Source organism: Rhinolophus sinicus, linkage group LG17, assembly GCF_036562045.2.
Source record: "Rhinolophus sinicus isolate RSC01 linkage group LG17, ASM3656204v1, whole genome shotgun sequence".
In the NCBI taxonomy this organism is placed as follows: domain Eukaryota; kingdom Metazoa; phylum Chordata; class Mammalia; order Chiroptera; family Rhinolophidae; genus Rhinolophus; species Rhinolophus sinicus.
In genome coordinates, this window is record NC_133766.1 from 2,798,481 (window position 1) to 2,824,180 (window position 25,700).

General features: G+C 41.9%; 1 protein-coding gene across 9 annotated transcripts in view; it reads left to right on the forward strand.

Annotated features, from left to right (window-relative positions):
• POU2F1 (POU class 2 homeobox 1) overlaps positions 1-25,700 on the forward strand; it is a 108,207-nt gene that overhangs the window by 79,283 nt on the left and 3,224 nt on the right. For 4 of the 9 annotated variants that reach the window (XM_074322341.1, XM_074322344.1, XM_019747407.2 and 1 more), the window contains 11 exons: positions 1,504-1,557; positions 3,281-3,400; positions 5,311-5,499; positions 7,446-7,572; positions 8,583-8,677; positions 13,738-13,911; positions 18,492-18,633; positions 19,868-20,013; positions 21,337-21,516; positions 22,927-23,032; positions 24,741-25,116. In XM_074322341.1, coding sequence (XP_074178442.1) covers positions 1,504-1,557; positions 3,281-3,400; positions 5,311-5,499; positions 7,446-7,572; positions 8,583-8,677; positions 13,738-13,911; positions 18,492-18,633; positions 19,868-20,013; positions 21,337-21,516; positions 22,927-23,032; positions 24,741-25,116 — 1,709 coding nt within the window. The remainder of the gene's footprint in view (positions 1-1,503; positions 1,558-3,280; positions 3,401-5,310; positions 5,500-7,445; positions 7,573-8,582; positions 8,678-13,737; positions 13,912-18,491; positions 18,634-19,867; positions 20,014-21,336; positions 21,517-22,926; positions 23,033-24,740; positions 25,117-25,700) is intronic. The other 5 variants (XM_074322342.1, XM_019747406.2, XM_074322343.1 and 2 more) reach the window with 4 other exon arrangements.

Sequence of the window (25,700 nt, forward strand, 5' to 3'; positions counted from 1 at the left end):
TATAACATGATATAGTTTCAGGTGTACACCATTGTAATTCAACATCTGTGTGCACTGCAAAGGATCAACACCAAAGTCTAGTTAGCGTCTCTCACCACGGTTGACCCCCTTCCCCTCTGGTAACCACCAGTCTGTTCTCTGTATCTATGAGTTTGTTTGGAGGACTGTCACTTTTAAATAGAGGACATTAGCAATCAGTTAAATATTAGCTCTGAACTTTGTTCTGAGCTCCATAGCAATACTAATGGTTAACTTCAGGAAGTCTTGATGCTTTGTGATATATCCGAAATGGAACTCCTGCCTTCCTGTTAATGACACTACCATTTTCCAGTCTTCCAGATTTGAACCCTGGAGTAATTCATGACTCTTTTTTTCTTTATCTATATTCAGTCAGTTCTCAGGGTGGATGTAATACCTTGCAGTACCTTTCATGTTTCCGACTTTCTTTTCCCACTGCTGCCATTCGAGTTTAGGCTGCCACTTACTCTACCCCAGCTTGTATTCTCTCTCACCCTACTCAGTCTTCCTTTGTTTTCAGGACATTGACATATTTGAAGAGTACAAACCAGTTATTTTGTAAAGTGTCGCTCAGTTCAGGTTTGTCTGATGTTCTGTCCCAAGCAGATCCAGGTTTCTTTTGATAGGAAAACAGCATGATTCATGCTGATGTCTTCTTAGTGCCTCAGACCAGTAGGCACTTGTGTCCTTACTGGTGACTTTAACTGTGATCGCTTGTCTTCCAGGTTTCCTAGAATAAAGTGACTATTTTACCCTTTGTAGTGAATAAGTATCTATAGAGAGATCGTTGAGAATATGTAAATATCATGTGACTCCTCACGTTGCACCATGAGCTAGAGAGTGCCCGTTGGTGACACTTGCCTGAATCAGTGCTTGCCATGGTTGCCAAATGGTGATCCTTATTTGAATATAACCGTGGTTTCAACTTTCTGAATCTATGAAATGTATTAAATATTTTGACACACTTTTCATGTGTGGTTTATTGGACAGTCTTTATTTCAGCCAGGAGTTTTGAGTTATGATTATAACTTAGGACTTGACTACGTTGGTGTGTATATATGTAAGATTTTTACTCTGGTGTATACATGGACATTTTGAAATTAGAATGAGATAATTCTGATAGTTTATAGTGATAAAAATGTAAGTAGCTTGTTTTTATGTGTTCTTTAGCACAATGTGGAAGATGAATTAAGTTTTTATCATGTAAGTATCCTATGAATACAAGGAGGAAAGTCTGAGCAAGTGTGGCATGCCCAATGATGCTGATTTCGTGTAGGAAAACATCTTGAAAAAGAAATGTTAAAATTTTCCGGAGGGACTACGAGCTTGTCTGTAACGTTTGACCCCATAAGATAAAGCTCTCTGGGTTTTCAGTTCTAGTGCAGTGACGTCCACTTAGAGGCGTTTGCAGCACTTGCTGGTGACAGACAGCCCTGCTGCTGGGTGTCAGCAGTGCTAGACTGTAACTGCCCTCATCGCTTACAGGTCCAGCTCGCTGGGACCAGTGTGCAGGCTGCCACGCAGTCTCTAAATGCACAGGTGAGTGGGCGTGGTGCTCAGAAGCGGTTTTTCTGTTTATTTTTCCCATATTGTTCTCATTTTCTCTAATGAGCATGCAATAATTTTATAATTGGAAACACTTAGGAGTATTGCCTTTTTTATTACTGATTCTCATGAAGATCCAAATAATGGTCACCGTTGCCATTAATGAAGATGAATTTTATATTATGCTGCTGGGAATGGTCAAAGGTGAACCAAGGAAGATCTGCTTCCCAAGTTTTACATGTAACTCCAGGAAAAATGTTTCTAAGTCACACAGCTGTGACAGACACCTAAACACGAAGCCAAATAATGTCTTAAATGCCCTTTCGTTTCCCAGTGTCTTATTTCTCATTTCCATGTCTTAGAGAAACATAGTGCCGAGGAGCGAGCCTGGACTGAGACAGGTTGTAGGTCTGAGTTGTCTTCTGCGCTAACTAGCTGTGTGACCTTTGGCAAGTCAGTTAACCTCCTGGGGCTCACGTGTTCCTATCTGTGTTTAAGTGGGACGTTTAGAGGATCGCCAGGGCTCTTCTCTGCTCTAAAAGGTTAAGATTGTAAGGATTGTAATGAAACCTGTTTATAGATATCGATGGGCTTTAGACAGTCAAAATTCTAAAACAAAACTTAAATCTGGCTCCATTGTTTCTACGAGCCATGTGGCAAAACATGCCAAGTTCAAGTATCGTGCATGACTCCTTCATATTTCAGTCCACCTGCTGCTTCCTTTCATTAGAGTGTTTAGGTAACTAGCAGTCCAGAGGGAAAAACAGTATTCTGGAAGATTGATTGCAGAGTTGCTAATGACTAAAGACCTGGGTTGAGCATTCCATGAAACCCAGTGGAATATGGACCTAGTAACACATGGAAACAAGAAGAGAAAAGAAAAGGAGATAATGTGACCTTCCTTTCTGAGGGAGAGGAGGCGGAAAATTGCCTTGGTTGCCATGGTAACCTTTCATCCCTTAGAGAGATGTTGGCAAACAGGCTGTATCCCCAGTGCAGAGTGTTTACAGTCCTGCCCTGTGATTACCTCTCACTGACTGGCAGAGTTAATCAGAGCCTTTATGTTAATTAGCCTTGCTGCAGTCCCCAAAACAGGTGGTGGGAAATATGCAAATCTATGCAGAACATTTATGCTCTGCATAACCAGTGTTAATTACCATAAAATTTTCTCTCAGTGTGCCTTCCAGGAGTGAGTTCTCTTTCCCTCTTGACTGCAGCATTTTCCCTCTAAGCTTGTGTGTTACTTGATGGAAGATGCTAAATTAACAAGTTTTTAAAACATTAGATGATACATCTTATAGTCCAGTAACCCCCTCTCTGAGAGGGTATGTAAGTTTCACACCTACCACCAAAGCCTGTAGAATCCTGGGCTGGGTGGAGGCCTGATGTAGAGAGGGATTGAGTGTGTGCTGTTTCCTGACTTCTGATTCCCAGAGTTGAGCGTTTGGATTCATTCTGGTGATTTGTGGAGGACCAAGTTATTTTTTCTTCTTAAAAATGATAATTGCAGCTTTGCTGGTGTTGAAACAAAATAACTGAAAACTTAAATTGTAGAGTTAGGAAAATACTAAGATTTATAAGGAAAAGAGTGAAATCAGAAAGCTCACGACTGAATAAGTTCATATTTTAAATGATTCTTGAAATATGGAGTTATAAGTACATTTCTTTTAATCAACTATTTGAAATCTCTTTATACCCCTCCCCCCACACACCTCAGTCTAAGTCTAATGAAGAACCGGGGGATTTACAGCAGCCAAGCCAGCCTTCCCAGCAGCCTTCAGTGCAGGCAGCCATCCCCCAGACCCAGCTTATGCTGGCTGGAGGACAGATAACCGGGGTAAGTTTTTACTGAGACAATTGTAATGAACTTTCTGTGTCCCAACTGCCGTCGGCCAGTATCTGATTAGAACTCTGCTGTTGCCGACACTAACTGGCATACCTGGCACTGTTTTGTCTTTAAGGAACTTTCCACACTGCAGGCAGCTCTGCAAAAGGAACTGTCTTTGTCTTGAGTTTCGGGTACCTTTTCTTACAACTGCAGACGCGCAGGGTAAACTGCAGAGTTGTGTAAGGCCCCGTTGCAGCTGTTGCCTGGCCACGCGGTGGAGCCATCATCCCCTGGCTCAGACCCCTGCACTGATGAAACTGTACTTGTCGGTTTGCAGTTATAGCATCACTGCAGAGCGCAACTTAAAGAATGGGTTATGCCGACAGAAGGAAAACATTTTAAGTTACTGTGTGATGTGCCAAAGTGAAACTTCTCTTCTCACACCCTGACCCTGCCGTTTACTGTCTGGGTTCATTCATCTCCCTGTGTCCCTTCATTTCCATGGAGATGTCAATAATACTTGTGCCACAGTGTTGTTATAAAGATTCTGAGTACTAATGTTATATGTGGAACTCACAGAACAGTGCTTGGCACATAGCAGTCTATAAATGTCATTTACTTTTCATTGGCAATAAATTGGCCTATGTGAATATATTGAGCTTTTAACTTTTCAGCTGTTAAAAAGTTAACTTTTTACTTTTTTTGCTCTAAGACCCATTCAAAATATTTTTCCAACACTGAAAATTTGTCTAGTAAATTACCTTTTCGGGGAGATTTGGGGAGTGGTAAGAAAGAGTTATTTATTAATTAATTAACATCACATCAACCCACAACATTTTTTATATCCTTCATTTCAGTTGAGTACGTTTTAGCAGTCGAATGCTCTTTTAAGAGTTATTACAAAATCCCATTAGTAGAGATTAATATACGTTTATATATTCATAAAAGATTTATAAACATATCTGAAGGGTATTGTTTTTGAATGCTTTGATTTTGATTCTTATGTCTCCATGACACAACTTGTATTGGACCCTTTAGATGGAGAGTGTGCCACTCACTGAGTGTACTTGCACTTCAGAATATTACAGGATTCCTTGTTGTTTGTTCAGAACATGTCACCAAAAGGAAGGTAGAATACACTTATACTAAGTGTGTTTTAAATAAATCGCATTATGAAAGCAAGTTTCAGTCTCCTCTAAATACGTTTCCTATGTTACTGTTTGAGTTTTGTTTTGAGTGACAAGTGTCTACAATAGTGAGCAAGACACTTGGGATCCCAGGTTTTTGTGGCTGGAGCTTTTATTAAACCTGGGCATTAGGAAACATTCGCATGTAAAGAGAGGGGCTGTCACCACCGTTTTCACTTAGATAATGTGTCTGAAAGAGGATGTGAAGTTGCAGAGACTCAATACTTCCAATAGCAGGAAAAGACCGTTGGGGAGGGGGCTGTAGGGAGACCTGGAAAGGGAACAAGTGGAGCTCAGATTCTGTGGTCATATCTTACAGCATAATGGGACTGAGGGAGGGAGGGCATAGGGCAGGGATTCGTGCTCCATCCTTTTGTGGGCGGGGCCAGCACCCAAGGTCCTCATCCCTCTGCCTAATCACTTGCTGTTCTGTTGGGTGTACATTTCTCTTCATATCCTGTCGCATTGATTCTTCTTCTTACGCACTAGTTAATTACTTTTTTGCCTGAGCCTTAAGGCCCTGGACAAGCTTGAATGATTAAGTCCAACGTGAGGGCCGCCATTTTCATTTAAATGTTCTGCTGGTGATGGTAGCTTGATTGCCCTGAACACTGAGCCTCCTGCGAAGCACGTGAAGGTGGTAGCCCAGGTCTACCACCACTTGAGTTGCCTGCTTGCGTCCGGGCCCTTCTCCTTTAATCCTTTCCAACTGTTTGTCCTAATTTTGTGTAGCTCACTTTGACGCCAGCCCAGCAACAGTTGCTGCTGCAGCAGGCGCAGGCGCAGGCACAGCTGCTGGCCGCCGCGGTGCAGCAGCATTCCGCCAGCCAGCAACACAGCGCCGCCGGGGCCACCATCTCAGCCTCCGCCGCCACGCCCATGACGCAGATCCCCCTGTCTCAGCCCATACAGATCGCACAGGTGAGTGAGTAACTCAGAGCTGGGGCAGGAAGTGAGGAGGAGACGGCGGCTTCTCCTTAATAGTAAACCCACTTTCTGATTGTCAGCGCGGCCCTTAGAGGGCTGAGCAGCTGTGGATCAGTGAGGTAAGCGGTGCCTTTCTTACCACTGAACTGGAGACAACACATCTGTTTGCATATTTCAGTTGATGTTATGAACACATAAGTGATTATTTGAAGAACTGACTGTTTATATTAGTGACAATTCTTGAATAATTAGCTGGCATATTTCTGAAGCGGGAGATTACTGTATTTATTGTAATTAGCTAATTACGGCAGGCATGGGCTCTTTCATGGGCCCTGCATGAATGTTGTCACCCATGTGAGAGGCGGCGAGTCATCTCCGCTGCACAGTGATTCGTTTTGAGCAGAACTGCATTTGAATGTTGTTTGGTTACAGTTTCCACTTTTATGGCAAAGTATCTGGAGATAATGACAATTTATATAAGAGGCATAGACAATACCACCAAGGAAGAAAAGTACGTGAAATCCTTCATCTCCAGGACAGGAACGGAGCATAAGGAGTCACGTCAGTCAATCTGTGGAGAGTTATTCTGAGTCGAGTGCAGACAGTTGTTCTCATCCCCCGAGAGAGGACTCAGAAACGGACTTCAATGGCAGCTGGCGTCTGACGAGACGTTAGAAAAGAGCCAATTAACTATCAGCGTAAGGAATAGATGTCAGACTGATCTTTATGATTATTACATACCGTCCATATCAAGAGAATGTTTTTATTTCATCCATTTTCTTCATCACCAAATAAATGTTTTTAGTGCCTCAGCTATGAAACCCTTTGTGGGGACAGAGTCCCAGAGAGCAGTTTCCAGGCTCTCGGCCTCACGTGGAAAGGTGCTGGCTCGGGTAGTAGATGGCCATCCGCCATAATCAGATGCCCATCCGCTGTGGCTGGGTGGCCATCAGCTGTTACCGGTTAGCCATTAGCCACTAATATAACGACCGTGGCTACGCTAGGGGGTGGGTTGGTTGACAGAGAAGCGGACGGCAGATGACACAGTTAGCTAGCGTGGTTAGCAAGTGCGGATTGCGGCTAGCAAGTGTGGTTAGCAAGCGGATTGCGGATCGTGTGGATCCTACTGTGTCTCGCCCAGCGGCCAGTGAGACTCGGGTGCAGGAAGACCCCTGGTTGGGGTACTGGGGGTGTTTGCTTTTGTGTCTCGACGAGCCGCCATCAAGAATATAGTGAGTGGTATGACTCCCCTATCCATGGCTCCGTGGGTGTCCCTTTTTGGCCTCAGTATGTCCTGCGTTCTTGTGCGGGGAGCAGGACCAGAGACCCTGCATTACACCCTTGTTGATATTACTTTAATAAAATAATATACATGAAAGCACACTGAAAATTATAAAACACTAGGCCAGTGCAAGGTGCTGTTTATAAGTTGTGGATCAGATCTTTATATGGATAAGTTTAAAAAATCTTTACACTGATTTCTCAGTTGAGTTAGATAGGCTGGTGCCAAATTTCATGAATGATTATAGATATTTTAATTTATTCATGCAAATTCAGACAGCACTCTCAGTCAATAATTGATTGAAAAAATCAATCAATTATTTAAAAACTCAACATTCTTTTCTCACTTGATTTTTTAAAAAAGTCCATACTAGTCTCTATGTGTTAAAAACCACAACTATAGTCATTTATTCTGTGGGAGTTTTAAGTAACTATTGAAAATTTAGCTCAGTAAGTCATGACACAATCTGTAGCAGCTCCAGGTTTCATCACAGGCGGCATGAAACACACCAGCACACATCCTGTTCAGAGTGTGTAAGAGTGTAAAGCACCGACCCTTCTTTCTTTGGATATGACCGAATTCCTCATCTGGGAACCTTACGATGAAGCGACATTTTATCTCAGGGCCTCTAGTCCATGTTCTCATTCTAATTTTTTAGGATCTGCAACAACTGCAACAACTGCAACAGCAGAATCTCAACCTGCAACAGTTCGTGTTGGTCCACCCGACCACCAGCCTGCAGCCAGCGCAGTTCATCATCTCCCAGACGCCCCAGGGCCAGCAGGGTGAGCCGGCCGCCTCGGGGCACAGGGGCTGCTCGTAGGGTTCGGAAACTGCCCAGCGGAGCAGTGCTTTTCCTGCATGATACCTGCCTTAAACTTCATGTTTGTGTTTAGAAAAATACTTTTTGTCATGCGTACCAGCATATTGAAGGTCCTCCTTCACTGCCATTCATCTGTTTAGTCACCAAGGAGGAACCAAGAGTTTGGCCAAGAGTCTAAATGAAATCCTTCAACTTGCTGAACATAAATTAGATAAATTACTTCTAGTGTTTCGATAGTTTTTCATGGAAATGTATTCAAAGGAGGTGGGCTGAGTGTTGAAAGTATATACTTCTAACAATCATTTGTTTTCTTTTAAAGTTTCAGGAGAGGGTGTTATGTTAGATATTGTGCACATTTTGTGAATTATAAAAAGCATTTGTGGTCTTTTAGTGGTGACTATTGTCGTATCAACAATAAAGCTCAGTCCTGTGTTTAAGGTTGGTTAATGGAATCCGTGCAGAGGGTTTCAGGGTGTCAAGGCCTCAGCCGGTTCCTCCTCGTTTCTGTTTTTTGGCCTTTTTCCTGATCATTCATTCCAAACTCTGGTTGTGTAAATACCTGTTGTTCCACTTAAAGGATCGCCTGCTCCTTTCATGAGGGAGGCCGTTCTCCGGTCCCACATACTGGCCGTTCCTAATAGTTCAAAGTGAAGAGGAATGTCCAACTGCTTCCGTTTAGAGTACTTGTTCACCTTCATCCATTGCTTCCTAAAATAACTGGCCAACCACGAAAGGCATTCTGGGAATACCAGAGACATGCTAGTCTTAGTTGAATGTTCATGTCTTCTTGCCCTAGTTGTATTTATTAACAAGATTGAATTTTAGGCAAATAAGACATTGAGAGTCTTAAGACCAACAAATCCATTGGGGGATGAGTTGGAAATTGTCACTTCACTTTCTTTTCTTTTTTTGTTTTTGTTTTACCATCTGTTCAAAGTAATCTTTAATGCTCCTGGTATCTCGTGTTTCCAGGTCTCCTGCAAGCGCAAAATCTTTTAACGCAACTACCTCAGCAAAGCCAAGCCAGCCTCCTACAGTCGCAGCCAAGCATCACCCTCGCCTCCCAGGTCAGTTTTCTTCTGTGGGAGTTGCTTTTTCATCTTGTTTAAGGGACTTTTTTGGACTTTGTTAAAGGAAAACACAAAACTAATCCAAGTAATATTCAAACATTGACCAAAAATTCAGAGCTGGCTTTATCAGCTTGATACAGCGACGCTCCCAAATTGATGGACTCTGTGGAGCTCTCCCCCCAACCCCCATTTGCTTGTATGTTCATGAAGAATAACAGTGTTGGCGGCAAGTGATAAATTCCGGCTCCTTGACATCCCCCGGCACTGGCAGTGGGGATTGCCACTTGGACTAGAAACCTGTTGCCTCAGTTAAAGCCCGTATCGTCCTTTCCCTTTCTCAGAAGCTGCAGAGAAGCTCCGATCTCTGTGTTTTCTTCCCTCTCAACTTTCAGATGGTGTTTTAGCTCATTTCTGCCAGAGTTTAACTGTAAAAAAGCACCGGTCTAGGCATCTAGAGGTTTAAGCGTTAGACCTTGTTCTGCTTCTCATCTAGCTGTGACTTTGAGCATATCATTTCACTTCTGGATCTGCATTTCCTCATCTGTAAATTAGGCGACTGAGCTGGCTGGTCCTGGATTCCCCCTCCAGCCCTCTCTGTCTGTCATAATGGAAGTTTTCACTTCATACTAGCACGTTACCAGATTTGATAGAATGCAACATCTGTTTATGATAAAAACTTGCAAACTAGGAATAGAAGCTAACTTTCTTAACCTGGAAAAAGGCATCTACCAAAAGAACCCAGCATCATAAAGACTGAATACTTTCCCCCTTACATGTGAACCAAGGCGAGATCGTGTACTGTTACCATTACCCAGCATTGTAGCGAAGCTCCTAGAAGTACAGATTTCAAGAAAAAGAGCTAAAGGACACGCAAATTAGGAAGAGGAAGTAAAACTGGCTTAATTGATTGTGTATGTAGAAAATCCCAAGGAAGCTACAAAAATGCTGCTGGAATAAATAGGTGATTTTAGCAAGTACGTAGGACACAAAGTCAGTCATAGCAATCATTTGGAAATTGAAATTTTAAAAATGTTTACAGTATTTCGGGATAAATTGAATACAACATTTGTAAGAGCTGTATATTGGAAACTATAAAATATTGCTGAAACTGAAGACCTAAATTGATGGAGAGGTGCAGTGTGCTCACGAATCAGAAGACGTAGGTTCTTAAGATGTGAGTTCTCTCCAGACTGACAGAGTCTGCACAGTTCCAATCAGTTCCGCCTGGTTTTCTTTCTTAGAAATTTGCATGTTGTTTTTAACATCCACATGGAATTGTGGAGGACGTAGGATAGCCAGACAATTTTGAAAAGTAAGAAAGTTGAAGGACTACTTGATATCAAGAATTATTATAAACTACAGTAATGAAGACAGTGTGACACTGACATACGGGTAGCAGTGGGACAGAATAAAGGTCCAATGGGCCCACACATCTGTGGCCAAGTGATTGTCCATGAAGGTGCCATAGGATTTCAGTGGGAAAAGAAAAGTCTTCTCAACAGGTAGCACTGGAGCAACCGGCTGGTCTGCGGCCACACCGCCTGACGCGCCCAATCTCGTCTGATCTGGAAGCTAAGCAGGGGCGGGCCTGGTTAGTACTTGGATGGGAGACAACCGACTAGCCATAGGCAAAGACGTGAGCCTTGCTCCCATCTCACGATATGCGGAGATTAATTTGAAATGGGTTGTAGACTTACTTACGCTTCTAGAAGAAAACTTAGGGAACGTCTTTGTGTCCTTGAGTATAAGGTAATGATTTCTTAAATGGGACTCCAAAAGCACTAACCATAAAAGAAAAATTTGATAAATTTAATTTCATAAAAATTAAAAGCTTCTGTTAAAAGAATAAAAAGAAAAACCACAGGCTGGAAGAAAATATTCTTCAAACTTGTACCTGATAAAAGATTTGTATCCAAAATATGTAAAGAACTCATACAACTCAATAATAAGACAATCAGATTTTTTTTTAAAGGGAGGATGTGCAAAATTTTTGAAGGTACTTCACCAAGGAAGGTGAGTGAGCACCCAGTAAGGACATGAAAAAATACTCAAAATCGTTAGTCATCAGGGAAATGCACGTGAAATGTCACTGCGCACCCACCTAGAACAGGCAAAATTAAAAAGGCAGTGACGGGACCCCAGCTGGCGAGAAGTGACTAGACCTCACGCACCGCTCATGGGGCTGCAAATGGCACAGACACTGCAGGAGACAGCTTGCCGGTTTCTTATCAAGTTAAATATATGTGTGCCTTATGACCCAGCGCTTCTACTCTTAGAAATGAAAGCATATGTCCACACCAAGACCTGTATCTGAATGTTCATAGCAGTTTTATTCATAGTCACCCCAAACTGGAAACAGCCTACACGTGCAGTCCATAAGCTGGTGAATAGATGCCATAAAATGTGGCATGTCCTTATGACGGGATGCTACGATTCAGGAGCGAGAAATGCACTCTGGAGTGTTGAGCAGCACGTGTGAATTTGAAAGGGTTGTGCTAAGGGAAAGAGCCAAGCAGAAAAGACTGCCTGTGGCATGCTTCCACTTGGCATTTTAGAACAGAGAGCCATAGGGACAGAAATCCTAGCAGTGATTGCCAGGGGCTGGGGCAGGGGACGGACAGCAGACAGGGTACAGGAAACTTTTGGGAACGTTCTGAGTCTCCGTTGTGGCAGCAGTTATGTGACTCGATGCAGTTGTCAGAACACTTACATGGTGCCTTTAAATGTGAATGTGCTAACTGTGGAAAATGAGGCTGGAGTTTTGAAAAGAGCCTATACCAATAGTCTGTCCCTTCCTGGGCCGTGTGCTCTGCACACAGGCACTTAGCCTCATCCTGCCTCCTGCTCACCGAGTTCCACTCTGCCATCTCAAGGTCTGGCCCAGTCCAGCCTGAGGTTTCTGGAGCGGGGTAGCTTTTCTGTAAGCTCCCTGCCTGAAGGTATCCGCGCTATTTTTAGTCCTTTGTTATTTGAGAATAGGGCACTTCAGGCCTGGAGATGAAGGCACAATCTGATAGTTGAGACTCACCCCTGTCAGCCAGTTCCACTGGGAAGTGTACAGCTGCATAGGAGTCTGATACGGTTGGTGCTGTTTGGGGCTCCTCCACGATGGCGCCATTAAAAATTAGTGTCACCATGTCACAGAGACGAACTTTGTTGTCTTCATTGAAGCAGGACGGTAGCGCTGCCCCAGGTGTGACTGCGGAATGCCTGTTCTGGGCCAGGTGGTGCAGTTGGAGAGAGCATGTTACTGACGAGGTCCAAGTCAGGCATGTATGGCCCGTTTGAATGACCGGAAGAAAGCTCAGTGGCAGACTGGTGTGTGATCCCTTGGGGGGGGGAGGGGCCTGTTTCCAGGAAGGGCCAGCTGAGCAGTGAAGCTGCGGTCAGAACAGCACCCGCCATGTCACTCAGAAGGCGGCTACCAGGCCCTGCGTTGTGTGATGAGGAAATGGAATATTTCCTTTTACAGAAAAAGATTACACTCTCATGTCCCCAAATAAACTTGAGATGGATTTCAGTAGTTATTTAAAATACATAGAAGAAGCTAGCAGAATGTTAAAAGAAATTTTATCCGAGTTAGAAATATGTGAAAGCTTTCTCAGATTGATGATATTAGAAAGGGGAGAAAGGTTTACCCAGTAGTAATTTAAATCTTACACTGAAAACTAAAAGGAAAAAGGCAGACTGGGGAAATTATTTGCATGAATACAACAGACAAAGGCTTAATCTATAACATTTGATGAGCTCTTTACGGCTAAGGATGAGAATAAGGGTATCATTAATAATAAACGGGTTCGATGTAAATCAAATTCACATGAAAGGAAATACGGATAATAATTCACACATGGAAAATTATTATTTTGAATAATAAGAGAAATGCGAATTAAGACCCAGTGAAGTACCGTTTACTTCCTGGGTTAGCAAAATATTTTTTTAAAACTAACAAATCATGTAGAGAGCATTGGATGGTGAGAACCAACATGCAGTGGCTCAGAAGCTGTGGAATTGTTTATGGTGCACCTGTAACTGGATAGTTACAGAAAGCCCTTTGTGAATTTATCCCAAAGAACTAATTACAAAGGTGGGAAAAAAACCTGCATGCACAGACTTTTTCATTGTGGTGTTACCTGTATTAGTGAAGGCATAAATAACAAGTGTCTAGCAATGAAGAAATTATGATAATATTTCCTTAATCAGCCTTTGAAATGGTAATTATGAAGACTGAAACACCATAGGAATAAAAGCTAAGACATATGTTGAGGAAAGCAGACTATAAAATTATGCGTATTTTCTTTATGGTTAACATTAAGAATGTAGGGTGAGGGCAGGAGGAATACTCTAGAGGTGATGGGTAAGTTTAGGGTGGTGTCGCGGTGATGGGTGTCTGCTTCCCTGCAGACTCGTGCCTTAAACAGGTAGCTGTTTCATATGTCAGTAATACCTCAATTAAAAAAGTTTGCTGCTTTGATTTTGTGCCTTATGGTCCCTTCCCATGTCTTAACCATACCATAAAAATTACTCTGATTGGTGGGATGCATGTGCCTTGTTATTGAAGATTTGAAAATTACATATACTTTGTCAGAAACATTTCCATTTCCAAATTATATAAATTAATAATCTTACTATTTTTATAATGTGTCACAAGTTGGAGATACGATAGTGGTAAACAAGACAGATATGGTCCCTGCTGTTTTGAAACTTGTAGTCTAAGTGGTATGTTTATGAAATAGATTCTTAAAAAATGAAGACTAATCGATTAAAAGGCAGGAAATACATACATGTATTCAGACCGTTGGAAAACCCAGTTATGCTGGGTTTCATTTTTCCGTCCAGGTTTTTCCCGTAGACATACGTTTTCACCTTAACTGTGGTTACGGTGTGTTTAACTTCACGTTCTGCTTTGCTCAGTGAACACTGTGTTATGCCCTCTACAACATCCCATGCTCTTCAGAGCCCTCCAAATAAGGCTGTTTCCTTCAGTCGTGTACATTCCGTTGTAAGCTGAAATGCCCTTTTTGTATGTTTCTGCTTACCCTCTGTTCCTTCTGTAACAGCCAGCAACCCCAACACGCACAATAGCAGCCACCCCCATTCAGACGCTCCCGCAGAGCCAGTCAACACCAAAGCGCATCGACACCCCCAGCTTGGAGGAGCCCAGTGACCTGGAGGAGCTTGAGCAGTTTGCCAAGACCTTCAAACAAAGACGGATCAAACTCGGATTCACTCAGGTAGGGTGAACCCTCCCTTCCCTTCGCGGCGATTTCTCTCTGCGGCTGGGTCCAAATCTTTGCTTTCCATGTCCAAAGAACAGTATATTTCTTAGCCTTGTTTTTCAGATTGTAACTTTTCTTAGCCATTTCCTGCATTTAGAAGTTTAGACTATTGTATATATTCAGTTATAAATTTATGACTTAATGTTAGGTTAAAACCTTGAAGATTTGTCTCACAACACAGACCTCTGAAATTGTCATGATACCAATAAGTGGTGAGAATTTTAAGGATTATGTTAGGGATGATATAACTATACTGAAGGTTTCATTATTTGAAGAACACCTTGTTCTAGACCTTAGTGCTGTATGTGTTAGATTGAGAGAGTAAAGATTCTAAGGTTTTTTATAGTAGCTGAACGGGGAAAAGTTGGAACAACTTGTTTAAAATAGTTTTGGGGGCCCGTAGGGAGGGAGTGGAGACACACACGTGCACACATACAGTAAGTACAAACTGAAACTAATTAATCAAATAAAAATCTGTTGAAGATGAAAAATCCAAATTTATTAAAATCTGAATAAATTTTTTTAATGTTACCTAACAGAGGGCTTTTAAAGTGGAATAAGTTTAATGGTTTAAACAGGCGTCTGGGTATGTAGTATTTTTGTTCAAAGCACTGCCACTGACTTAATTAATTACTCTGATTAACCTGTCATGAATAATACCTCTAAAGCAGGAAAAGAATTAAACTGAATGACATTTATGTAAAGTGAAATATGATCATTCGGTGAAAAAAGTTACTGATGTATAGATTAGCGTAGGTGTTTTCATGGAATCAGGAAATACCTGATGTTTGCTTTCCAGAGAACATAATTACTGTTTGTAATTTAAGCCACCACCTAAATACTGTCCGAATTATTTTATGTTCAAAGTACAGTAATGCACTGCCTGCTTCGGTAGATCAAAAATTAGGGGTGACATCCTGCATATGTCCTGGGTGTTCTTAAGAACAGACTTTTATTCCTTATATTTCTTTGGTAGTTTATTTTTGCTTAAAACTAATTATATATTAGGAACTTAAAATGATTTTTAAAGTAGATCTAATTTTGGAAAAAATGAGTTTCAGTTGTGAAGAAACAGATTACAATTCAGAAAGATTTTAGTACTTTTGAAACACCTGAATGATCTGGCTTGTTCTTCAAAAGAAAGCTAAAGCCACAGATAGATTGATAGGCGTACCTGAGCGAGCCCGAATAAGTGGGAGGTTGGCACAGCAGGCGGTTCCTAAGCGATGTGCCAAGGGCGTGAGGCTTTGAACATCTTTCACTTTTACCTGAAGAGTGGCTTACCTTTCTGTGGCATTTGATGCGACATTTTGCCAGTGTTGTTTCCCCCTTGTCCTCCCTCCCTCCCTCCCTCCCTCCCTCCCTCCCTCCCTCCCTCCCTCTCTCTCTCTCTCTCTCTCTCTCTCTCTCTCTCTCTCATATGTAGGAACTTCCTATGGTCTGGTGTTCTGCTTTATGGTTTTATCTTATTATTTGGCACTACTGTTCCTTATTTTTCAAAACGAGTTTGACATAGCAGTGGCAACATTTCACAAACCTTAACCATGTGGATTAAAGCAAATAATAATGGTTCAGAATGGGAAAATAACATTTGTTTTTAAGTCATATACCTCAATTGTAATTAGTCAATTGTAATTAGTATATAAATTTGTATCCAATATATATACATACACACACACACACACACACACACACACACACACAACATTCACGTTACTAGTTGAAAAAAAAAATCCCTGTTCCCTGAGTAAATACATGTTATGAGATGTTTTACACAGTATTTTCTAACTACACAATTAGTTATTAAAGGGTTACTGTGGATGGCAGAACGTACTGAGAAGGCCATAGTATAATACTTGCATCCAATGGACACAGTCATTATTTCCTAATCCCAATCTTTGTTCCTGTTTTTCTTTTGCTTTTTAACAGACGATTGAAGGGATGTAAATATAGTTCAGACTATGTATGAGTCAACTGGTTCAAACATTTACTTCTGTAAGGGAGAATCCATAGTGTGAGTTACAAAAGCACTAAGCCACACATATATTAAATTAATGAAAGTTAGCGTTTTAACGGAGGACCTGTTGCTTTTTATTCAGTTAAATAATTTAAATGTGAATTAAAATTTGTGTTATAAATCTCAGTTTTAAGTGGGTCTGTCATTTATTGCCATAGTTTTAGTTAATTTATGGCATAGCCACCAACTTAAGGCATTTTTTATTCTTATTTATTATTCTTATGATGTGATTTTTGAACAGGCATTTTAGTTTTTACTTGTCAATATTGTTACTTTTCATGGAAAGATATTACAGAAGTTTGTGGAAAAATTTTTAGTGACTTACGTAGTAAATGTTAGAAAACATTTATTACCATCTACCGTGTGTCCCCAAAAATAAGACCTAGCCAGACCACCAGTTCTAATGTGTCTTTTGGAGCAAAAAGTAATATAAGACCCGGTATTATGTTATGTTATATTATATTATATTATATTATATTATATTATATTATATCAGATTACATTATACCCAGTCTTACATTATATTAAAATAAGACCAAGTCTTATGTTAATCTTTGCTCCAAAAGACGCATTAGAGCTGATGGTCCACTAGGTTTTATTTTCAGGGAAACACGGTAACTGCGCAGCAGGTCTTACATTTAAACAATTGCAAGGTTTAGTTGGCCCCAGTTTTCTAGAAAGCTGTATGCAAACAAAGAGACCAAGACATGAATATATGTGAAACACAAAGCGTATCTAGTGTCTGACATGCAGTAGGCACTTGGTGACCATTTGGTGAGGGACTAAATGTGCAGAGGTCCCGATGTAGATAAACTGCCTATAGATGCACTGTTCGTAGATGTGCTGGGCAGTGTTTATGCCCCGCTCACACCGTCCTGCTTCTTCCAGGTGGACTGTAACTGGAAGGAAATCAATGATAAGCGTTCTGTCCTAGAGCTAGCAAGTCCAGAGCTGTCTGTGCCGCTTTCTGTGACAATGGGAACATTCTGTATTTGTGCCGTCCCACACAGTAGTGCTGAGCACTGGACAGGTGGCTAGTGGTGCTGAGGAACGGAATTCTTAATGCATTTGATTTGAGTTCATTTAAATTTACACAGCCACGTGTGGCTGGCGGCTGACCGAAGGGACGGCACAGAGTGCAGACCAGTTGCAAGTCCGGGATGCTCAATGCCTCATTCGTCTACGGCTCCAACGTTTCCCCTGTGTTACACGTTTTATCAGAAGTTGCTTACCAGGGAGAGAATGGAGTTTCAAAGCAAATGCCCTTTCGTTTCCCTGACTACCATCTAATGCGGGTGCTAGTAAACGATTAGGGTCCAGAAGGTGGATTGGGGGCATCAAAGGACAAGTGTTGCCAGGGAGGCCGGGCCAGCCGGCCCGTGGTACAGTCAGCTGGGCAGTGAGTACTTGGGCCCAGGGATGGTGCTGTTCTGCCCTGTCACTAAACTAATAGAAATGAGGGATGAATCACTGAAACTCTGAGCTTCTGTTACGTGTATATAAAATAACTACCAAGAGGTGGCTTTTTCCAGCTTTTAACAAGAGAGATTCGGCTGAAAGAAAGCACTGTATACATTCAAAGAGTAGAGGCTTCTGGAGAAAGACGTCTTTTGTAATATATTCAGGGGATCATTGTTCTATTGCTCTCAGGTTAGCAAGACTCCAGTGGCCATGAAGGTTTGACTAAATGGGTCAAACCTCTCTACTGTGAATTTCTGCCTCTATAATGGTTACAAAAGTAGTCTTTTTAGAATACCTGTTTTTTGTAACCAACTTTGAAATCCAAACTAAGGGTGGAAAATAGATTTTTTCAGTGCTTCCAGAAATACCTTACAGGAAAAAAAAAAAAAGAACTAGGCATCATTTCAAAATTTCAAAGTGATTTATGGGAAGTTTGGTTACAGTTACATCTGTTAATGCCTATAGGTGATTGGAGCAAAAATTAATATAAGACCCGGTATTATATTGTATTGTATTATATTATATTATACCCAGTCTTATATTATATTAAAATAAGACCAGATCTTATATTAATCTTTGCTCCAAAAGATGCATTAGAGCTGATGGTCCAGCTAGGTCTTATTTTCAGGGAAACACGGTAACTGCACAGCAGGTAAACTGATTTTTAAAGGTATCTTAAATGATTTTGGTTGCATCAGTTCAGGGGCTTATTAGAATATCAGCACCATCTTTTGAGACTTACAGAAATATATAATATCTTGATCATTACATAAAGCAAGGAAAGATTCAAAATGGAGAGAGTGTGGCAGTTCTGAGTGTTGTTACAGTCAAAGCCTGACTCCTCACTGGATCCTGTACTCAGCGTAGGGGTGGGTGTTCTGTGAGGTCCTACAAATGGGTAACTGTTGATTCCTTGTGAAGGGCGGTTATTGGAGGGGCACCGTAGAGTGACAGCGGTGAACAGTAGTGGTCAGATGACTCTTCTCTCATCACGTGACAGCGGTGAGCAGTAGTAGTCGGATGACTCTTCTCTCTCACCCCCCCTGTTACCCTGCAGGGCGACGTTGGGCTCGCGATGGGCAAACTATATGGAAATGACTTCAGCCAAACCACCATCTCTCGCTTTGAAGCCTTGAACCTCAGCTTTAAGAACATGTGCAAGTTGAAGCCACTTTTGGAGAAGTGGCTGAATGATGCAGGTAGGTGAATATGTGAGAAGTGTCTTCATTCCTGTGGGAATCGTACAGGAGGACTGTTGTATAAATGGCGGTTTATATTTCTTGTCACATTATTGGCACTACAGAACATTGAGGCTCGCCCGTCTTGGAAGGATGTGCATAAATTGTGGCTACATACCTCGGAGAACTAGTTTATTTAACTAGTAATTACAGTGCACACAGTCAGCAGTAATTTTTAGGCTTGAAATATTTCTTGTTGAAAGGAGGGGATAAGAAAGCCTATGTATTTAGATAAAGTCGCAACGGAAGTTTATTGGTTCTTCCTCGATGAACTGTCATAAATTTGTTCTTGATAATATTTCTGCTTTTGTTTCTAAAAATGACCACATATTTCATACATAAAAAGTTGAGTGGCTAGTTTGAAATTACGCGTTTTGTGCTGAGGTTTCCTTTTGGAAAATTTGGATTTGGCGTCACAGAATCACAGACTGTGAGAGCTGCAAGGGACTGTGGGGAAGCCCTAGACTGTGGCTCTCATTGTAGACGTGAGCAAGACTCGGGCCTTTGTAAAAGACAAACCTGAACACCCAGCCCTGGGCGGTCTGATTCCGTGACTCTGTGAGGGCTCGGCACCTGCCCCCTGACCAAGCTCCACTGTGAGAAGCTCTGCTCTGCTCTGTTCCCTGGTGGAACAAAGCTCCGAGGTGGCAGTGAGATGCCAGGGCCATGGCACTGTGGAGTGACAGAACTCTGTTTAAACCTCAAAGAATTTAGAAGTATTTCATTGTTTCTTTGGGTTTTTTGGGGGGTGGGGTGCTTCCCTGGATTATAATAAATAAAATGAGAGGTCATTTGCAAGATAAATATTAAACGTTCAATAATTTCTATGAAGCTTTCTTCCTTTTATCCCTAGAGCTAATAAATAAATAGGCAAACAAAACCCAAACATAAGAACAGAACTCAGAAGAGGTGGAGCTGTCTAAAGGGAGGAATAGTAAACTTACGCAGTCTCAGAAACAGAAATCAAAGAGCAATGGTGACAGTATAGCCAACCACCCTGAGACAGAACGTCAGTAAGAGCAGTAGAGAGACCGTGATGGCAAACAGTATTTTAATGGAGGTTATGAAAACCTGTTTATGCTTGCTTGTAGCTTGAACTATTTGGGTCAGTTTTGTTGTCATTGTTGTTAAGATATGTATCACATGCATGAGTCAGGCTCAGTTACTCTGATTCCTTGTTTTCTTCCTTCTGCAGAGAACCTCTCATCTGATTCGTCTCTCTCCAGCCCAAGTGCCCTGAATTCTCCAGGGCTGGTAACTGAGGGCTTGAACCGTAGGAGGAAGAAACGCACCAGCATAGAGACCAACATCCGTGTGGCCTTAGAGAAGAGTTTCTTGGAGGTCAGTGAGGTTTTCACTTGTCATGTCCTTGGGATTGTTTGTGTGCTACTCAGGTCAATCTCAGCCCTTCTGGGTGCTTAGAACAAGGTGGAGAAAATAAGACAACGTAGGAAAGAGAACGAGAGTGCGTGAGGGTTCAGGAGAAGCCAGGCTCACATGCATGTGGGCACTCAGTGTGACAGAGGCGGCAGCTGCCACAGGACACAGGACTTCCAAGATGGGGGGAGAGGGGGGAGAGGGGGGAGGGCTCATGAGCAAAGGCATCCGGGGAGAAGGGCCGTGAGGTACGTCAGGCACACACAGGAGTTAGCTTTGGCTGTGTTGTGGTGTCTGTGCTTAAGAGGGTCGTCTGCGACCAGAATACTCGGCTGTCAAGTTCAAGTTAATTCAACGGATGTTTGGCTGTTTGTTTGTTCGTACCGGGGCACATCATAATCAAAGCTTCCAACATATTTTGACTTACCTGATTCAGAAAAGGCTTGAGCACAGTGGAAGGAGCAGTGAATCAGGAATCTATCAGCTCTGCCACTCATGAACTTGATTTCTTAAGCTAAAGTCCCTTTACCTGGGAAATGCCTTCTTTCCTTTCTCACAGGCCTAATGCCGGCCTCACATGGTCCAAGTGAGATCATGTGCGTTGAAACCCGGAGGAAACTCTTAAATTCCCAGTGACTTGCAAGGGCTGTATTGATTGTTCATTTTACTCAAGATTAATAGCCCTTAAATGAAAAAATATAAATATTCAAGAATGACTTATTCTAAGCTACTATGAAGAAATTTAATGCACATGTGTTCACTAGAATGTCAGTTTATGGAAGTTCTTTGTTAAAGGTGGACTAATACCGTGTTCCCCCCAAAATAAGACCTAGCCAGACAATCAGCTCTAATGCGTCTTTTGGAGCAAAAATTAATGTAAAACCCGGTCTTATTATAAGACCAAGTCTTTAACATAACATAATATAATATAGTATACTATAGTATACTATAATATATAATATAATATAATACGATACAATACCAGGTCTTAGATAATATAATATAAGACCGGGTCTTATGTAATATAAGACTGGGTATAATATAATATAATGCAATACAATAAAATGTAATATAATTCTGGGTCTTACATTAATTTTTGCTCCACAAGATGCATTAGAGTTGATTGGCTGGGTGTTATTTTCGGGGAAACACAGTATGGTCGTCTACATCCAGCTTCATCCTCTGACTTGTCTCTCCCCATTTTATATATATATGTATATATATATATAATGACATGGGTATGCCAATATTTCAAGACATTATTCTGAAGGACAATTTTCCCTTCAGAATCAAAAGCCTACCTCGGAAGAGATCACCATGATTGCTGATCAGCTCAGTATGGAAAAGGAGGTGATCCGCGTTTGGTTTTGTAACCGCCGGCAGAAGGAAAAAAGAATCAACCCACCCAGCAGTGGAGGGACCAGCAGCTCACCTATCAAAGCAATTTTCCCCAGCCCAACCTCACTGGTAAGGACGAAAAGTAGGGGTGCAAGCTCAAGGGCAAACTTTTGCAATTTTACAGATGACCTATTAAATCAGTTTATTTCATAATATACTTTATTGCGTATACATTCATGTTGAATACAAATTTATGTTTTAAATGTTACCAAAGTAATTAAATCTCATGTTGTTAACTCAAGAACGCATCAATCTTTCTTTTTTAAAGTGAACAATTGAAATTCTTTCTCATTTCATGGCATTTCCATTGTTCTCTTCTATGGGGTAGTTTATTCGGTTACTCTGTAACCGTGGGAGTACACTTGCTGGTTCTAGTTATCTAAAAAGTCTGTAGTTGCTTTTTATTCACGTTGGGTCCTAAAGCTCAATTGATCAAACTTACACTTACATGAAGAAGTGACAGTCAATTCCCAGGCAACCTCTGGCTCTGAACTTGTATTAAAACGGTCATCTCAGATCTTCACTGTCAGACATGTGGCCTTTCACTTCGAACCTCACTGTCTGCTTAGAATCGTGCTCCTGGACTGAATGGACAGAGAGCTGTGTGACCCCTTTGATCTTCAGGGTGATGGTAAATGTGACTCCACGTTTCCCACCAGGACGCCAGAGATGGAATATTGTTGAGTTTGCATTTCTGGTCCTTTCTGGTTAATTTGTTTTTATTTTATTTGAATATCATTCTGTACTGGGAGGCTTTTCAAATGAAAGTCAACAATCAGAGCATGTACCAGGCTAAGGGAAGGGATGGTGGCTACACGAGGGGCTTTCGTCATGAAAGTCACGATGGTCTTTAGGAAAACGGTGGTGGTTCTGTGGAGGTAACCGGCTTGTGTTTTGGATTTCTTTGTGCAGAAAGAAGACAGTATTTCTTACAAAACTGTACAAATATTTTGTTATTTCAAAGAGAAACTGTCAGTTTTTTAAAAAATTTGTTTCACATTCTTTCCATTATATCATTTCATTAAAAACAAAACCAGGACAATCTTGCACCCACAGAAATAAAACAGTACAGGAATCGAGGTTCGCTGACCCTGTTGAGTAGTTTTCTTGTTTAGGTTAAGTTGATAGTATAGTATTTCTTACGGCCTTAGAGTACATCTGACTCAACATTATTGCAATTCAGGTATTTTTAAATTGTTTCTTTTTAAAACCTGGGCAAAGCCTTGTGTCATATTAGTGAAAAAGAATCTTCTGATAGCAGCCTTTCAACATATGCCATTTTTTTCAATTCCGAGATCCAAAAGTAATTTTAAAACCCTTTCGTCTTAGGCCCATTTATTTTATTGTGTTTTTTTTTTCTATTTAAATTTTATTCTGGAATTTAAAATTTTTATAGGCCAAGTAAATCTACAATATGGACTTCAATTTTTAAATTTTGGTTTTTAAATGCTTTTGCATATTTTCATTTCTGACCTCTAGGTGGCGACCACGCCAAGCCTTGTTACGAGCAGTGCAGCAACTACCCTCACAGTGAACCCGGTCCTGCCCCTCACCAGTGCTGCGGTGACCAACCTCGCTGTTACAGGTGAGAGGCAGCTGGCGGCTGGGCAGCTCGTGGGCACGTGGTAGGCCCAGGAGCGGGCCCTGGGTGATCTGCCACTGAACTGTGAATGCAAGCTGTAAAGAGGTATTGCTTGTTTAACAGTTACATGTGAAAACCTGAACTCCGGAAAAATCAGGCATGATTAATTTTGCCAGGAAAACTTTCACGTAAGGGTTTTCTTACCTTTTTGTTCTTTCTCACCTTACCCTGTGTTCTCCATTATTCCCAGTTACCTGTTTCTTCAAGTAGCTCCTCTTCTTAAAAATCTTGAATAGCTACAGCTTTTTGCATTTGGGAAAACATCTAAATTCCTCTTCAATTCATAGAAGATTGTGTCCATCCTGGACCCTGTCTGCCACTAGCCTTTCTCCATCCCATCCTCGGCAGATGTACCTTTGTAAACGTCCGCACAGCCTCAGAGCTCCCCACTCCAGCCTGCGTGTCTTTCTGATAGAGATGGAGGTACTCCTGCTCGGGTATCCGTCCTCCCTGGGATTATTCTTTAGCTTCCCCAAGAGACTATTCATCTCCACCTCCCTGAGTTATAAATGACGTGATTCTTACCGTCTGTCTTTGCCGGTAAAGTTCGCACTTTTCATGAGATTTAGAGATTCTTCTTGAAATCTCTATGCCTAGCCTCGTGCCAGACATACTCATTGTAAAATGCATGAATAAAGTTTTCCCCCATGGCCTCCTTTAAATAGCAGATTTGCCAAGTACATTTAAAATAATTGAGCATTGTCATCATAAGTGTTTGAGTGATGCATAATGTGTGAGGCGTTCTGAAATTCTTCACCAGGTTGATTATGTGCTCGTAAGTCATTGGATGGACTTGTGATCGTTCACAGTCAAGCCAGAATTTAACCGAGAGTTGGGGCATTGGATTTTCTGCACCCATGTTTAAATTCACCGCACGTCTTCAGCTGTGTGACCTAACCAGGATATAAAACGTGAACAAATGTTTATATACAGTTATTAAATTTAAGGTTGAGCTTTTCCTTTTATCTATTTGTATCAGTATGAATTCAGACATTCTTTTGCATTCAACAAGTTAGAATCCTATAGTTTTTTATTTTAATGTTTAAACTGTCCCAGATTTGGCCAGTGAGAGTCCCTTCGGGCTGGCTCCTGTGCCCTTTTGACATGCCCCTATCATTCTTTGAGCGGTTCCTTATCTTTTGGCACATGACGTTCAGGCTCATGTAATATTTCTCTGCCTCGGGCCTGGAAGCAGCCGTTTCCCAGGATCCCCAGCTCCTGTCAGTGAGGACAGGTCCTTCGGAACCCAGGTCCAGGCATTAGCCCTACTTCTTGGCAATGTGTTGCTTGTAGGGCATCGCAGCAGAAATCAGTGCATATACACATGTACGTACGTGGGTACGTGTGTAAGACACACACTTGTGTGTTCACATGTATACATGCAAGCACATCTGTATACATTGTTTTTAGGTAGCTGTCTACTTTTATTAAAAGTCATGAGTTCATAGTGATATCTCCGATTCTAACCCAACACACTATAGTTCATTCTTTTCTAAGCTTTGGTTCTAAACTCTTTGTTTTTGTGGTTAATTCCATAGAAATACACAGCGAAGTTAATAAAGAAGGGCCCATTTAGAGGGCACTGGGTGGTGGAGTCATTGGTCCATTAATTCCGTGAACCGCGCCACCATCTCTCCCAACGCCTTTGCAGGAGCTCCTTTCTCATCCGGTCCCATTGCAGGCACTACAGACACCACCTCCAACAACACTGCGACCGTGATTTCCACAGCGCCGCCCGCTTCCTCAGCGGTCACGTCCCCATCTCTGAGTCCCTCCCCTTCTGCCTCGGCCTCGACCTCCGAGGCATCGAGTGCCAGTGAGACCAGCACAACACAGACCACCTCCACTCCTCTGCCCTCTGCTCTTGGGACCAGCCAGGTGATGGTGACAGCATCAGGGTTGCAAACAGCAGCAGCTGCCGCCCTCCAGGGAGCTGCCCAGTTGCCAGCAAATGCCAGTCTTGCTGCCATGGCCGCCGCCGCAGGACTCAACCCAGGCCTAATGGCGCCCTCACAGTTTGCCGCTGGGTAAGGGGCCTTCTCATCTCGTTCACCCGAGAGACCACTGGGAGGGCATCCCTGGGGTCACCATCTTAAATGTGAAAAATAAAGCCAAACTCTTTCAAGCCTTAATCTCTTTGAAATGAGTTGCTCTCTGGTAGCTCAAGAACCTTGGTTACAGTGGACGTAAGTGTCTTAACACCCCAGTAGGGCAGTGAGTCGTACCTTTATTTCCAGGTGAAGAAACCGAGCACCAGACACTGATCATACCTGAGGGATGGGGCCAGGAGAAAGCCCAGAATTCCTGGCTCTTGTTACACTTCCCCCATTAAGCTCTCTCAGCTGACTGCTTTCTCATTCTCAGGGATAAATGAGAGAGACAGTAATAAGAGTCACAATTTTGGATTATCAAACATGTAAGAATTACTTTGTAAATCTATTCCTTTCTCTGGCATTTTTCTTTTGTTTTGAAAAAAAGAGAATGAAATAACTCAAGAAAGAGTCAGAAATGACTGCACGTGCAGGGCGCAGCATTGTCTGGCTCTGTACAGGGACCTTCAGGGAAAGCAGTAACTCAGAGGCTCTCATCCAACCCTGTTAAGAGGATAAGG